The sequence below is a fragment of the Ictalurus furcatus genome, chromosome 1 (assembly GCF_023375685.1).
Source record: "Ictalurus furcatus strain D&B chromosome 1, Billie_1.0, whole genome shotgun sequence".
Lineage (NCBI taxonomy): Eukaryota > Metazoa > Chordata > Actinopteri > Siluriformes > Ictaluridae > Ictalurus > Ictalurus furcatus.
The window spans coordinates 16,417,670-16,433,207 of NC_071255.1; the positions used below are offsets into that span (position 1 = coordinate 16,417,670).

The 15,538-nt window shown below is 38.6% G+C and overlaps 1 protein-coding gene across 1 annotated transcript; it reads right to left on the reverse strand.

The window, feature by feature from the left end:
- Positions 1 to 5,305: 5,305 nt before the first annotated feature.
- On the reverse strand, positions 5,306 to 14,947 carry rhbg (Rh family B glycoprotein). The gene is made up of 10 exons (XM_053629417.1): positions 14,677 to 14,947; positions 12,740 to 12,926; positions 12,460 to 12,610; positions 10,019 to 10,166; positions 9,492 to 9,658; positions 8,594 to 8,731; positions 7,475 to 7,608; positions 7,156 to 7,274; positions 6,827 to 6,900; positions 5,306 to 6,610 (listed from the first exon to the last, which is right to left on the reverse strand). The coding sequence occupies exons 1-10, from the start codon at positions 14,861 to 14,863 to the stop codon at positions 6,533 to 6,535; spliced, it is 1,383 nt and encodes a 460-aa protein (XP_053485392.1). The 5' UTR covers positions 14,864 to 14,947; the 3' UTR covers positions 5,306 to 6,532.
- Between the last annotated feature and the right edge of the window lie 591 nt (positions 14,948 to 15,538).

The following is a 15,538-nucleotide window of genomic DNA, read 5'->3' on the forward strand; positions in this document are numbered from 1 at the left end:
ATTGTGGGTCGTCACTGGAGTGGGTATCCGTTTGCTCATATACAGGCCCCTCACACACACGCAGAGAGAACTCAGAACAGAGTGCCAACAGCGGATCTTAAACTTCACAGATTTAAAATGCCCCCCTCGTAGGAGGTGGCAGTTTGTGCATACGTGTGTGTGTGTGTGTGTGTGTGTGTGTGTGTGCATGATAGAGCATGGCATTGTTGGTTTGTCCTCCCCCTGTGAAAATGGACGGTTTTGAGTGACTTGAATTTATTTATTAAGTAGAAACAAATATCACAGAAAAGTTTTTAAAAAAATAAAATAAATAATTTGTTGGTCAGATGGAGTATCTTATGAAAATCTAGTAGCCACTAGTGGATCTGTGTGAATGCAATTAGGATGAGAGATGTTAATGGAGCCTAATGAAACAGGACTGTAGTGGACTGTTAGCCTCAGCTTTAGCTCCGAGATGCCACCTACTTGCCATAGATGGCTTTACACACTCCCGCACACTCACTAAACAAGAAAGGCACATTACCATGCACACTTCCGCTCAGTTTGCCTATTTATTGGTGCTAATTTTTTCACTGATGACACCCCTGTGCTGCCGGAAGCCTCTTAAACACTACACATCCTTCTGTCAGTGTGGAAGAAGAGAAAAAGTAGAGCCCAATTCAGGCTATGTCATCTATTAATGCAGCCGCTTTATGGACAGAATGGCTCATCAACATGCAGCAGCCCCACTCTGTGCTTTCACTATGCTGCCCTAAGACAAAAGAGCATTGTGCAGCCTTCTTCTGTTTTAATTATGATGAGAATACGCAGAATGTGTAAACCGCTGGCAGTATGCATGTCTGTGTATGTGTGTCTTGCTGTGGTGGTGTGAATCATAGTGTGTGTCTGGTGTGCATGTGTGTGTGTGTGTGTGTGTGTAGGGGGGGGGGGGTTATGTGTATAAGCAATTTTCATCTATAAATCACTGGGTGCATATATGCCTGTATATATTTTGTGATTTTGTGAACTGGCCGAAGTGTATGAAGAGGGCAAATGGTGTGTGTGTGTGTGTGTGTGTGTGTGTGTGTGTGTGTGTTTGGTATGGTGTGTGGAAAGGGGTGCAGCTGCGAATGCATTTGTTGCTTGTTGCCTTCATGGAAATTGGCATCCAATAAAGCACCGGCCACAAAGGCTGTTTGTGTTCTAGGAGTGAAGAGGACCGCTGCAAAGAATAGGAGAGGTTGGGAGGGGTTATGGGGAATAGACAAGAGCAGGATTCCCATCAGAGTAATGGTGCCATCTCAGAATTCTCGTCTCTCTCCCTATTACCCGATTAACACCCCTGGATGAAGCTCCCCCAGATTAGAAACACATTAATTAAGACAGATACAGGATCCCCTCTGTTTTTCTAACTGCCATTTTTATTTTGTTTAAATTACAATGCATCACTGTGGTGATGAAAATAAGTGGAATAGGAGGAGACTGGACAGGAGACATTCTAATAAATGTATACATTGCATATTGTATCACTAATATCAGTAATATTGATTCAGTCCTGGTCTCATAGGCACACTGAAGGTTGTAACATTTACAGTAAATGTCACTTTAAACACTCTTGGCTCTGATAGCCTTCAATGGCTGTTGCACTACCAACCTGCCCTGAGCTCTAAGTCAGTCCACAATCACTTCATTGCTCAACTAATGTTAAATTTCAGTGTCACCCCTGGGTAGCGCCAGACTACCATATTAATATTCATGCATGACGATTTAACATATTCCTGCAATATACTCTTTAATATACTATGGGTGTAATAATGCACACTGTAAAGAATTTCTTTAAGTTCTACTATCATACACTGGGCTCAAAGCAGTGTGATAATTATATGTGTTTTACAGTTGTAAATGCTTTAGCTCAGCTGGCATTCTTGGATAATATTTGCAGCACCATACTGTATCAATGAACCTCACCATATAGCTACTGTGACTTGTGACTTTATTATAATACAATAAAAAATTCAGTTTAATTTATACTTCTTTCATTGTTTTGTCATCATACATTTTAAAACCAGAGCTTTTACATGTACTGTATTTGGCAATTGAATTTTTTTTTTTTTTTTACAGTCACACGCTGTTATGACATTTTGCATTGTATTTAAAAATACATTACAATTACAGTAATCTAACAGTACAAATACAGTAAATATTAAATTCCAGTAAGTACAGCGCAATCAGTAAGTTACTGTAAATTTATAAAGGTAATTTATTCGGTGGACATATATGAGCATATATTGTGACTATACCTATTTTTTATGCTATATTGGTATAGACAATGATTCCATTAAATTGTGCTATATGATTTTTTTTAAACAGCCCTTTTTAACAACTTAAGATCTTGTTATTTAAATAAACATGCCAGGCAAACTCAGCAGAATGGTTTGATATATTACTGAAAGAATTATTAAGATATAATAATTCAATAATAATTTAACGCTCATATTTCTAGCTTTAAGTGGTATAAGTAGTCGTTTACGGCTATATATTATATTAGATCCTGCCCCACACCCAGTGTTCCTGGGATAGGGTTTGGATCCACCCTGACCAGGACAAAGTGGATGATCATGAGTTAATTAATTATTATATATTTTTGTGTAATAATATATTTTGGCAATAAGGGACAGTGATGGGATGGGCTTTCACACAGGATGGACTTTCACAGGGGCCCACTTGTGGTCCGCATCTTGAGAGGTATGATTTGAACATGCGTGGTGGGGCCCGAGTATGATGTTGCTTAGGGCCCCAAAAACATCACAAACAGCCCTGCTCATATTATTGCATGAATATCCTTTAATGTCATCATATTTGTGTAGAATATTCTGAAATGATTTAACCTCTTAAACTGTCAGGACCCAACACCAAATGCAGGTGTACATTTCTCAGCCTTGTAACTATACTCATAAAGTTTCACAGTGATTCCTTAGTAATGAATAATTACTACATAACATGATTTTCAAATAAATAAATGAGTAACAGGTAAGGGGGTAACACACTTCTGGAGAGCTGTATATGTGATGCATATGTCCCAGCACTCTCACACGCTCCTTCAACAGGACACACTCAATTAAAACGGCATGAAGAGTCACCCCACTTGACACAGACTGACCTCTGACCTCAGGTTCATGCTCCCCACAATGCCAGGAGTGCATGAGGATGTGACAGGGTCAAGGGGGGCCAGCCAATGCCTTTGTCCTTGCCATGTCCAGCCTGTTAACACTATAATGCTTTTAGTGGTTTTCCTGTTTAATAATTGCCCCCAAAAGATTTCATATTAAAGAGGGTTTACAGAGTGGGATCATAACATTTATGACCAGTGAAATGGTTAACAAAATGTGGTTTACTGTTAATTCATGAACGTGTCATTAATTTAAAATCAGATATAGATTTTAGTGGTCAGAACTGATTCTAAAAACAAATATGGTAATTAAAAACCCTAGACCGCATTGTCTTTAGTGTGACATTACTCTTTCTTCAGGCAGGTATTTTTTGAATGAGGCACTTGAAATTCACTGCTCTCAGGGGAAGCAGGTGTCAACTGGACCATCTCACACAAAAGCTCTCTCTGTATTGTGGTAGATCGCATTCAACGGCTGAGAACAGCACAGGAACATGTCAAGTGTAAAGCTCTTCTCTGCTCTTTTTGAGGAGAGCTGCACAGTGACAAAAAGTCCTGTGCGCATTCACAGACCCATTATGTTTTTTGGTCTAGAATATTTCCAGAATATCATTTGTCATTGCATGTCTAGAATATTTCCTACATATACTGTATGTGCAGTATGTGTGTGTATTTGTCATAGTCATGCGCATACAGCCCTCCCAGTTGCTGTCTCTCAGCAGGCTGGTGAGGAGCATGCAAAGGTTGCCTGGAGGAAAGACACAAGCTGAAAAAGCTGGCAGACCCTGAACACAGCCTGCCTGTAATCCTGTTAAAATGAGCTAAAGCAAATGCACTCTCTTCATGCAGAGAGGCAGCAGCAGCAGACTTTACCCACTCCACACACTCCCACTGACTCATTTACATGGCCATGCTTTACACCCTGCAGTAGGCCAGCCTGCCTACCTGAGCTAGGCACACACACACACACACACACACACACACACACACACACACAGAGAATTTTGGAACCCATTAGCTGTACAGTATCCAGTGTATACAACTGCTTCAGATAAATAAACCAAAAGCTAATAACCAATCTAGATTAAATGATGTTAAATCTCGTAAGGGAATCGAATAGTAGCCCAAGTTCACTTTTTTATTCTTGTGTTCTAACCAATTACAGAAAGCGTTTTCCATTAGCCTTTTCATCATTGTAACTGTGATTAGATGATTAAGTACTTGACAGCCTTCAGCCATTGTTAAGAACAGCGGCTCACCTGTCTGCATGTTAAAGCATGGGAAAGAGCCGTGGCACAGCTTCACGCCGACACGCCATCAGAATGGGACGAAACTACACTTTGGGAAGGGAGGAGGGGGAAGAGTGTGTAATTCCCACTCACAAGGAATATACGAAGCTCCGGGCGCCTCCAGAAACACGGTATCAACATAAGAGCTCGAGCTTTATGTTCGCTTTTTGATCCCAGAAACTAAAACTGTGCTAATTACGAGGCGGAGACCATCTGGACTCGGTGTTCCCCTTCTACGGTAATTGGAGGCGCCATTAAGTGTTCATGTGAATTAAAAGCCCCCGCCTTCATCAAGAGCGACACACAATTATTTACATTATTGTTTATTAGCCATAGCGAGTCTGAGCCGCAGGATTAAAGCCTGCCGTAAGCACATTTGATAAAATAACCTACCTACTACCGTACCAGGGCGTCCATATTGAGCTTTTTAGTAACTGGGTTTTACACATATGGACAATCACAAATAAACAAATAGGTACATTCACTCTGCAACATTACCTCCATGTCTTATATGCACACATACTTGATTACACACAGCTGCTGGTAGCATCCTCAGTGGTTGTGTTTTTACTGTTCACCCAAAACCATAGACGCACTCAAGGTTGGTCATTTCAAATATTAAACATCAGTATGACCCTGTGAACAGCACATCCTAAGCTTTGCTAATTAACAAACAGAACACACGAATGTCCTGACGCTTTATTGGATTCAAGGCGTTGTCTTTATATTCAGTTAGCCTATGTGCTAATCTGCAAACATTTATTTTTATATTGAACGTAACTGGAAACAAAAATCGTTTTATTATATGTCCAATACAAAACCTAAATAAACAAGGTGCAAAACAAAATAAAACCAATTAACTGATACTTTTTTTTAAAGGCATTCCAGTTTATATTTATTAAGCAATTGGTGTTACATAGATGTGTTTTCTTAATTAAATTAATATTTCTTAAACATTTTGTGGTAAAATAACAGATGACGATTGCCTCATAAATGCCCCTTGCAAAATGCAACAGTACCAGAAATATGCACAGAGACATAGGCCATGATTAACTAACGATAACTTCAAATCAAGCATTTCCAAGCAAATCATTTAACACAAATTCTGCACGTTACCGACCTACTGCTGCAGCTCAGTCAATAGCTCAATGGCGCCATCTGGTGGTCATATAGAACGAGTTAATTTTATTCTGGAGTACTCCCTATCCTGTACATTTTAAAGTTTTCCCCTCTTCCTACACCTCATTCAAATAATCAGCTAATTAACAGCCCATCCTGAGTTGAAGCGGGAGTGTTAAGGCAGGAAAACTACAATGTGCAGGACAGAGAAGTCCAGAACCAGGGTAGGAAACCTGTGCATTAAGGCATCGCTTTCATAACAGGGTGTGTCGGAAACGGGATGTGGCTGCTAATGATTTGTTGTCCTGTGTAGTGTTGTAGGAGATGTTAATGTTGTAGGAAGTAGCACTTTAACACAGCGAATGAACTTTGGTTTGAAGTATATTACCATGACATGGTCGACAGTTGATGCCTGTACTTTCTCCCCCCCTTGTGGCCATATTGACTAGCATGATCATTTCTTAGCACAGAGTTGTTGGATATCTTGGCCAATAATGCATATATGATATCTTCAGCAGCCAGCATTTTATGCAAACACTAGATTGGACAAGACTTGATGGCTTTCCACTTTTGAATAATACCTGAGCATACAGCATTTAGCACAATGAGTTGAATACTGCTACATACAGGTGGCACAGTTTCATCCCCCCCCCCCCTCAGTTTTTACAGTGAAACACATACATCCAAATTATTTTATTTTAAATGAATGATATATAAGCTAAACTCCACTAAGCTAAGAAAAGTTTACATTCTTCAGACTTGATAAAATTGTTGAAACCACACACACTTTCACAACATTCTGAATACGAAAGTCTATATAAAAATCATACTTCTTGAGTGGACCACAGATAATGTTGCAGTGATACTCAGCTTTGAGTGTATACCCTGTATGTTTTGGCAGGTAAGGCAATACTTATGCACAGGCACACACATATGTATACACACAAGCACTGATTCGCAAAGGCAGGCATGTAATTTAACCATTGAGTTTCTCTGCCTCATCAGCTGTTTTCACAGTGGTCAGTTCATTATGGCCCTCCACTTCTCCGGGCACCTGATGAAAAAAATGACACAATATGGAAGAATATATGATATTTTTATAGTACTCCTTAACTGTTTTTATGCCATGTTTGTCACCATCTACTTTTCTTGAGAAAAAAGGGATGTTTTAAAAAAAAAAGGTAAGTTTACAGTTTGTTGCTGTGTATCTCATAATCAAATCACTTCACTACAATTTCATATAGTAACTGTAGAATAGTAAATAGTTTACCTCCCAATAGATTGCATCCTCAAAGCAGTGAGTGTCAGGTGGGGCTCCATAAATAGGCAGTTTTAAAATGAATCCTAAGAACATACACAACCTATTATGAGTCCTACACAAGCTTTACAATAAGCCTCTACATGCTGTTTAATAATGATCACTATAGGCACATAGCATTAGAACCCTGTCACTATGTTACAACTCCAAGGTTACAGCAGTGGTGATGTCTGTAAAACACTTTACCTCTGAGATTAAAAATATTTTATGGTCACGCATATTTCATCACATTATGATTTAAGAATTACATTGTGAAGTAAGACTGGTTTCTTGATTCTTACCAACAATAAGCCCACCAATCAGGGCCATACCCAGGGTAACAGAAAGCGAGACGATTTGCATTACAGCTTGATTGGATGCAGTGAAATCCTTGGAGATTTCAGGAAACACATCTGCCATCCTATGAAAAACATTAGAAGGAGGCAGTGTGAACTATTAAAAAGCTTTGTTCATTGAATACATATGAAAATGCAATCTATATCTCCTAGTGCAAAAGTAAAAAGTGTCATAGTAATATTTAAGTCTTCAGTATTTTAGCTATATTCAATTTGGCTGTATTTTTGTATGGCAAGCTTTATAGTTATTAAAAAGAGTTATCACCCATTGCCATATATTGAAGAGCTTGCTGTTGCAGCAGTGATGGACCCAACAATGGCTCCCAAGACTCCAGGCATGCCGTGTAGGTTATGAACACCACATGTATCTTGAATCTTCAGCTTTGACTCCAAAACAGGCTGCCAAAGAGAGTACCACCAATATATAGAGTTGAAAATAAGAATACTGAAAAGTATGTGTCATTTTCCCCTAATATGTGGTTATGCTGATCCTTGTTTTAATAACAGCCTCAGTCCTGTTAATTAAGAATGCTACCACTGTCATGTCAGTTTTAGTTTAATCCACTCTTAAACTGACTGGGCGTGCAAATCAGCTACACTTTGTGGAGTCTATTTTGGTGTTTCAGATGTAGTTCCAAATAATTCAAAATAAAGTATTATATGGCATCAAAGTCCAGTGATTTTGCAATCCAGTCAAAGTATCTCAGTGTTCCATCATATTACCTGAGTTCACACTCAGTGCATCTTACAGTGTTTTGCTTGGACATGAAGCACAAAGGGCAACCTCAGTCTGTCTCGCAACTGACCTACCAGTTTTACACTAATTTACATTAATCCGTGTGCAAAACTTTGGACAACAGTGTCAGTGTAAGTGATGTTTACACTCACCCGGTCACTTCTTGTGTCATGAATTGTAGTCTGATACGATTTTAACCATGTACATTTACCCTTGTACTCAAATACATCTCTGGTTAATGAGACTGAAAAAATCCAATTGCTGTATTATGTGTTTACATGCTACTTAGCTCATTACATTCAAACATTTTTACTTCCAGTGTTGTTCATCATTTTTAAATAGTTTTTAATCTTGTTAACATTTTTAAAGCTGCTAACGTTGGCATTTATTGAGTATATGTGTCACATATTTGGAGGAGTTTTGGTTGTCAAATGTGGCTATGTGAGATTGATGTATTCACACTTGTGTAACATGTGACTAAAATGCATTTCAGCCCACCTTGGAAGTTTCAAATACATTTTGGATGCATTTACACTTTTATTTTTATGTAGATAATCCCTGTCTGCATATAATCCTAATATATAATACACATGAAACAAACAAGTGTAAAAGCTTCAGAGCTTTAACATAGTTTGTGAGAGCACTCACTGTGAGGTACTTGTACCCCAGCACTGAGATTGTTCCAGCCAGGAATCCCACTATCATGGAACCAAATGGAGTCAGCATCATCTCACCAGCAGTTCCTACAGCAACACCTCCTGCCAATGCCGCATTCTGAATGTGCACCTAAAAGATCCATGTGATAAGATTAGTATGTGATGTATTGAAACACCAGATGTATGTATGTGGTGTACTGAAACACCATCTCCCACCTCTCCAAATAACAAGCTTTACAGTTAGTAAAACGATTTATGTAGAGCAGTAATTCTGTAGATTAGTACTGCATATGAATACACCACATACAGTACTTAACACATGGATCTTTCAGGCTCTGAATGTGCACCTAAAAGATCCATGTTATGAGATTAGTACTGTATGTGGTGTATTCAAACACCATCCCCCACCTCTCCAAATAAATCATCTCCTCAAGAGCCAGTATGTCGTTTGACTTCTCTAATAGTTTAAATGACAATCTTAAAAAAAATTCCTCTTAGATAACTATCAACACATTGGATGATGGACAGATTACACCTGCCAGGTGACAAAGAATGCTATGATGTCAATAAAATAAGTGAACTGGATAGTGTTATGTTAGTCATGTACTGCATTGTTACAATAGCATTTAAGCAAATCTTGCCTTCTATGTTGGAGGTACCATGAAAATATTGCTGACTGTGAACATGAAAATGTATTTCCTCACAATATGTAATACTTTTAGATTCTATCGGATGCCCTTTTCTTATTTTCAGAAGGGTTTACTCTGCTCTTATTTGTAAGCCTATATAACCAATTAACAAGCCAATTGTGCAGTCATTGTAAAACATACATATGAAGACCTAGCCAATTGAAACACTTTAACACAACTAGGCCACTTGGGGGTGCTCACCATGTCGAGTTTTCCTTCGTGGTTGACAAGAGCAGAGAAAGCATATGTGGCAAGTGTGCAGGCAGCCAGTGAGTAGTATGTGTTCAGGGCAGTGCGATGCTGGTCATCTCCTAAAGCAGTGATGGCTGAGTTGAAGCTGGGCCAGAACATCCACAGGTAGATGGTTCCTGTAGAGAGATAATCAGAACATAAGAAACTTTTCTGTTGGTGAGATGCAGGCAAAGTTTTTGTCTCTCTCTCTCTTTGTAATGGTCCTTGATCAGGAACCTTGGCTCATGTATAAGTGCTGATGCAAAGTCTGATTTTGTCTTTCATACTGTAATTAAAAGTCATATCAACAATGACATAGTGGCTGTTCTGTGGTTTCCAAACTCTGCCATGGCTTTATTTTAATCATTACAAATTTATACCATAATTAACCATTTATCTGGTTTAATTTGTTTACATTTTACAGTGTCCAATACCTGAAGGGATTATTCTACCACACACTAATGGGCTCCTGTTTCTGGGCAAATAATTTAACTAACCAATCATGGCAAAGAGGTCAGAATGGTACACGGAGCTGTTCCTGTGCTTGCTCTTGTCCAGGTTGGGCCTGTACAGCACACGTGTCACCATGAGTCCAAAGTATGCTCCAAATGTATGGATGGTCATGGATCCTCCAGCATCTCTTGCCTGTAGGTGTTTAAAGATACATAAGCATTAAAAGAGTGTTTTTATGTGCTGTTTGTTCAAAGAATCAAACATTTTTTACCCCATTGTCTCCCAATTTGTCATTTGCCAATTTCTAGCTTCTATCTAGCTCTCCTCTATCACACGACATTTACCAAACAGGACAGGTGAAAGCTAGCATGTGCTTCAGCTGAAACACATGAAACCAGCCATCTTTTCAAAGTGCTACTCACTGTATGTCACAGGGCATCTGAACATACGCTGAGGAAAATGCGATCTGCCCTCTTCCACATACAAGAGCTCACAGTGTCTTTGATTGACAGGAGAATCAGTAACAAACCCATCCCACTCAGAGAGTGAATTCCCTGCCACAAATGGCTGTGGCATTGCAGGGATTCAAACTCCTGAACACTTTTTTGTTGCATCATTCAGGAGCCCAACGGGCCTCATTAATAAGAAAATTAATTGTAAATAATTTTCTCTTTGATCAAAATTTATTATACAACTGTCTAACATAATTTACAGTGCTCTCCACTAATATTGACACCCTTGGTAAATAGGAGCAAAGAAGTTTGTGAAAAATTGCTTTATTGTTTATCCTTTTGGTATTTTGTTCACAAAATTCACAAAAATACGCTCATATTTTTTTTGTTGTTTTTTTTTTTTTTCTTTGAATGTTTGTTTGTTATTGTCTTTTGTTTCCCCCTTTCTTTTGGTTTTGGCTGTGGTCGTTTTGTTGGGGTTGTTGGGTGTGGTGTTATAATGTGTAAAATGCAAATTTCCAATAAAAATTCTATGATCAAAAAAACACTCATGGATATCAAACAATTTCAAACAAAACACAGGTTTATAAAAAAAAAACTTTGTTAAATATAGGTGAGCAATAATTATTGAAACCCTTTTAGTCAATACTTTGTGCTACTTGTCAAGATAACAGCTCTGAGTCTTCTCCTATAATGCCTGATGAAGTTGGAGAATACGTGGCAAGGGATCGGAGACCATTCCTCCATACAGAATCAATCCAGATCCTTCAAATTTTGAGGTCCACACTGGTGGACTCTCTTCTTCAGTTCACCCCACAGGTTTTCTATGGGTTTCAAGTCAGGGGACTGGGATGGCCAGGGCAGGACCTCGGTTTTGGATCTTTGTCCTGCTGGAAGATCCAACCATGGCCCATTTTAATCTTTCTGGCAGAGGCAGTCAGGATTTCATTTAATATCTGTTGATATTTGATAGAGTCCATGATGCCATGTATCCTAACAAAATGTCCAGGTCCTCTGGCAGAATAACAGCCCCAAAACATTAAACAGCCATCACCATATTTAACTGTGGGTACTTTTCAATATGGCTACCTCTCTGTGTGTGCCAAAACCACCTCTAGTGTTTACTGGTAAAAAGCTCTATTTTGGTTTCATCTGACCATAGAACACGATCCCATTTGAAGTTCCAGTAGTGTCTAGCAAACTGAAGACGCTTGAGTTTGTTTTTGGATGAGAGTATAGGCTTTTTCTTGAAACCCTTCCAAATATCTTGTGGTGATGTAGGTGACTTCGGATTGTAGTTTTGGAGACTTTCTGACCCCAAGATGCAACTAACTTCTGCAATTCTCCAGCTGTGATCCTTGGAGATTTTTTGGCCACTAGAACCATCCTCTTCACAGTGCGTTGAGACAATATAGACACGCGTCCAGTTCCAGGTTGATTCATAACATTTCCAGTTGACTGGAACTTATTAATTATTGCCCTGATTGTGGAAATGGGCATTTTCAATGCTTGTGCTATTTTCTTATAGCCACTTCCCATTTTGTGAAGCTCAACAACCTTTTGCCACACATCACAACTATATTCCTTGGTCTTACCCATTGTTATGAATGACTGAATTTGACCTACATGTTACCTCATATTTATACCCCTGTCATGATTGGACAATTTTCTGTTATATATATATATATATATATATATATATATATATATATATATATATATATAAAAATCTGTGTTGTGTTTGCAATTGTTTGATATCCATGAGAGCAGAGTATTTTTGTGATTTTTTAACAAACGATCAAAAGGTTAAACAATAAAGAGAATTTTCACAGCCTTCTTTGCTCATATTTACCAATAAATATGTATATATCAACTGCCAGAAAAGTCCATAATCTCTTTAAGCAAATCCAAATGTCTAATTATAATGAAAACCTAGGTATTCATGTCTTTGTGGACTGTTAAGAACACGATTTCACAAATGGCTACTTGAGCGTTTAAGCTAACAGTGGATTAGAGAATCAGAATTAACTTACTTGCAAAAGATTCAAAAGGATGAACTCATTTACGGCAAACAGAGTAACCTCAAATATGGCCATTATCATCATCTGGACTGGGCTTGTCTTGCCCAACACAGCCCCAAATGAGATCAGCACTGAGCCAGTGCAGAAGTCTGCATTGATCATGCTGCAGGAGAAAGTTACCCAGTCAATGGCTTTAATATATACATATGGGATATATGAATGAGATAAAGAGAGAGCACCAAGAGATAAGACATGCACAGGTATAGAATTATGGATAAACACTACATCTTACCTCAACACTCCAACATGGATCTTGCCATGATGCAAGCCATGTAAGAGGCCCTGCATGAGTGTTGCCCATTGCAGAGAAAAGGCTGCAATCAGGAAGTTAAAGCCAACACTGCTAAAGCCATAACGCTGCAGGAATGTCATGAGGAACCCGAAGCCAATGAAAATCATCACATGTACATCCTGGAAACCTAAACAAACAAACAAACAAACACGTGCCTCAGCACCACACCATTTATACACACAGTGTACAGGTTTAAACTATTGGATGATTTGACAAGGGCTACTGTTACCCAGAGTGCACTGAGCTCGGCACCTACACATGCACTGTGTACAATAATACTGTATTATTAAAAATTTTTTGTTTGAGTGAACATGATAAATTCCTCGATAAGCGGTCTGCTAATGTGGTAACAGAAAGTCATTTGCTGAATCTTATTCACAATAGCCAGGTATCGAGTGCAATTATTTCACCTGATATAAGTGCATATTTTCTTGATATGTCAGACCTGTTACATGTACTTGTAATATAAAATGGACATAGAATTTAAAAACACAGGTGCTCATTTCAAAGAGGCAAACTGTTTTGATTGACTGTCCATTTGTCTGTGGGAATGTTTTCAATTCCGGTTTGCAGGGTTGCATGACAGTAACGACAGTATGCATTACAGATTCCTACCAAACTGAAACATGCTGAAAAACACACAAAATATGAGCACTTATGATTTAAAATATCTGGCATTCAGCCAGACTTCACTGAGCCATTTCAGAAGTCTCATTTTTCAGCTTTCAACCTCTCCCTTTCCCTCCAGGATTATGCAGGTGTGTTTACACGGGGACTGGTGTGCTTCATGTGTGAAGTAATAAGTCAAGACCAGCACAGGTGGAACTCTTAAGACACACTTATCACAACAGCCATCAGAAGAACCCAGCAAGTCAAGACTAGCACAGGACAGTGCACGTCTTAAGATCCTGATAACCATTCACAGAATCCATTCATCTATAATAGAGACAGCTTTACTATGGTGGAAATTAAGTACACAGTACACTTTAAGTAATTTAAAGTGCAAGAGTTTTAATCCAAATCAAATGATTTACTTCTCAGTTATTATTATTATTTTTTCATTTTAGTCTTTACGGGTGCCAGAATTTATAAAACAAAAAAAAAACACTTGCAATATATTTGTCTTGTTAATTACAATGTACTTAAGATTTAATATTCACTTGAAAGTAATTATTCAGTTCTTGGGCTAATTATTACAGATTTTTCCATTCCATTTTTGAATGAGCCATGGGATTATGGTTGTCAAAATTGAGATTAATAAGATTTTCTTTAAAGAGGTCTAGGACTACAACAAAGCACAAGCATCTGCATGCATAAACCAATTGGACAAACTGGTTTTTTAATACAACAAAGCTTCAGCTACTTTTGAACAACCTCAAGCTTACTCCACAGATAATGATGACATGTCTTTACCCTTAAAATCACTTCTGTGCTGCACACTTATGCAAAATTATAATCCATACTTAATTTATTTTTATCTTTACATTTTGATATAAGTAAGAACTGTAAAATATATCAACAATGCATAATTTTGTAAATCTACTTGATAAGCCACTATGAAGTGATTTTTTTTTTTTTGACTGTATACTGGCCTAACCTGTAAAATGTTATTAGGTTAGTGCAAAATGCTGGCACATTTTCAGACCCATAAGACTGCTGTTATTAGTAGGTACACATGAATTCTTTCATTTCAATCTTTCCATTATTCATAAACAATTTGTACTTGATATATAATTCATTTGTACTATAAATGATTGAGTCATTTACACATTTTCCCCCTGAATGTCCTGGAGTAAACCGAGGGGGAAAATAACTTCAGGCTATAAAAGGTGTTCTCTCTCACACACACACACACACACACACACACACACACTTACTAGGATAGCGATAGTAGAATTCGTTGTCCATGTTATGTGCGTCCGTTTTGTTGTCTTTGTGCCACTTCTTCGCGTCAGTGTCATTGTCATACTCCACAAGGACGCCAAAGAGGATGATGAGGATGACCTCCAACACGATACACACCACCGGCAGTTTCAGCCGCATGCTGGTGGAGTAGTTTGCCATTGTGAAACTTGGTTAATTCTCTCTCTCTCTCTCTCTCTCTCTCTGTGACAGGGAGCAGAGATCTTGGCACCTTTGTGAGGGTACTGACACGGTAGTTTAAACTAAACACCTCTTTACATAGTTAAGTTCATGCGCTGGTTAACGCCCACATGCCATCTAAAACATGATTGGTGGGCGCATGCGCTCTCGGCCCCACCCACTCACACCTGTATCGCTTGTGTAGTGTGTGTGGTTTTTTTTTTTTTTTTTTTTTTTTTTTTAACAACTTTTTATGGGGAACAACCTTTTCAATAATGACATACAGTACATGTATTTTACAGATTTTTCAGAGGTTACACAGCAGTTGTGGTGACATTTTGCTGGTTCCCTTGAGGAAAATTATATGAAGATTTTTATCTATTTTGTTTCGTATGATTTAATCGTTCATCTTCAGTAAGCTCTTTACCCTGGGTGCAGTGGATACAGGGAATCCACTGATCCCCCAACCCCCCCCCCTCCCCCCCACCCGAAACCACCCCCACCCCTCCACAGGTTAATTTACAGTCCGCCAACCTGCATGTTTTTTGGGAGGTGGGAGGAAACTACAGAACTCCAGGAAAACCATGCAGACACAGAGAGAACACACAAAACTCCACGCAGAGGGTAACCTGCTGTACCATCATGCCAGTATTTATT

What these genes read in the sequence shown, in the direction of transcription:
- rhbg (XM_053629417.1), bottom strand. Translation starts at nt 14,863, where the DNA reads ATGGCAAACTACTCCACCAGCATGCGGCTGAAACTGCCGGTGGTGTGT. An exon ending in ATTCTACTATCGCTATCCTA is followed by an intron (nt 12,927 to 14,676) that starts GTAAGTGTGTGT and finishes TTGTTTGTTTAG; the next exon opens with GTTTCCAGGATGTACATGTG. An exon ending in TCTTCAATATATGGCAATGG is followed by an intron (nt 7,275 to 7,474) that starts GTGATAACTCTT and finishes TGTTTTTCATAG; the next exon opens with GATGGCAGATGTGTTTCCTG.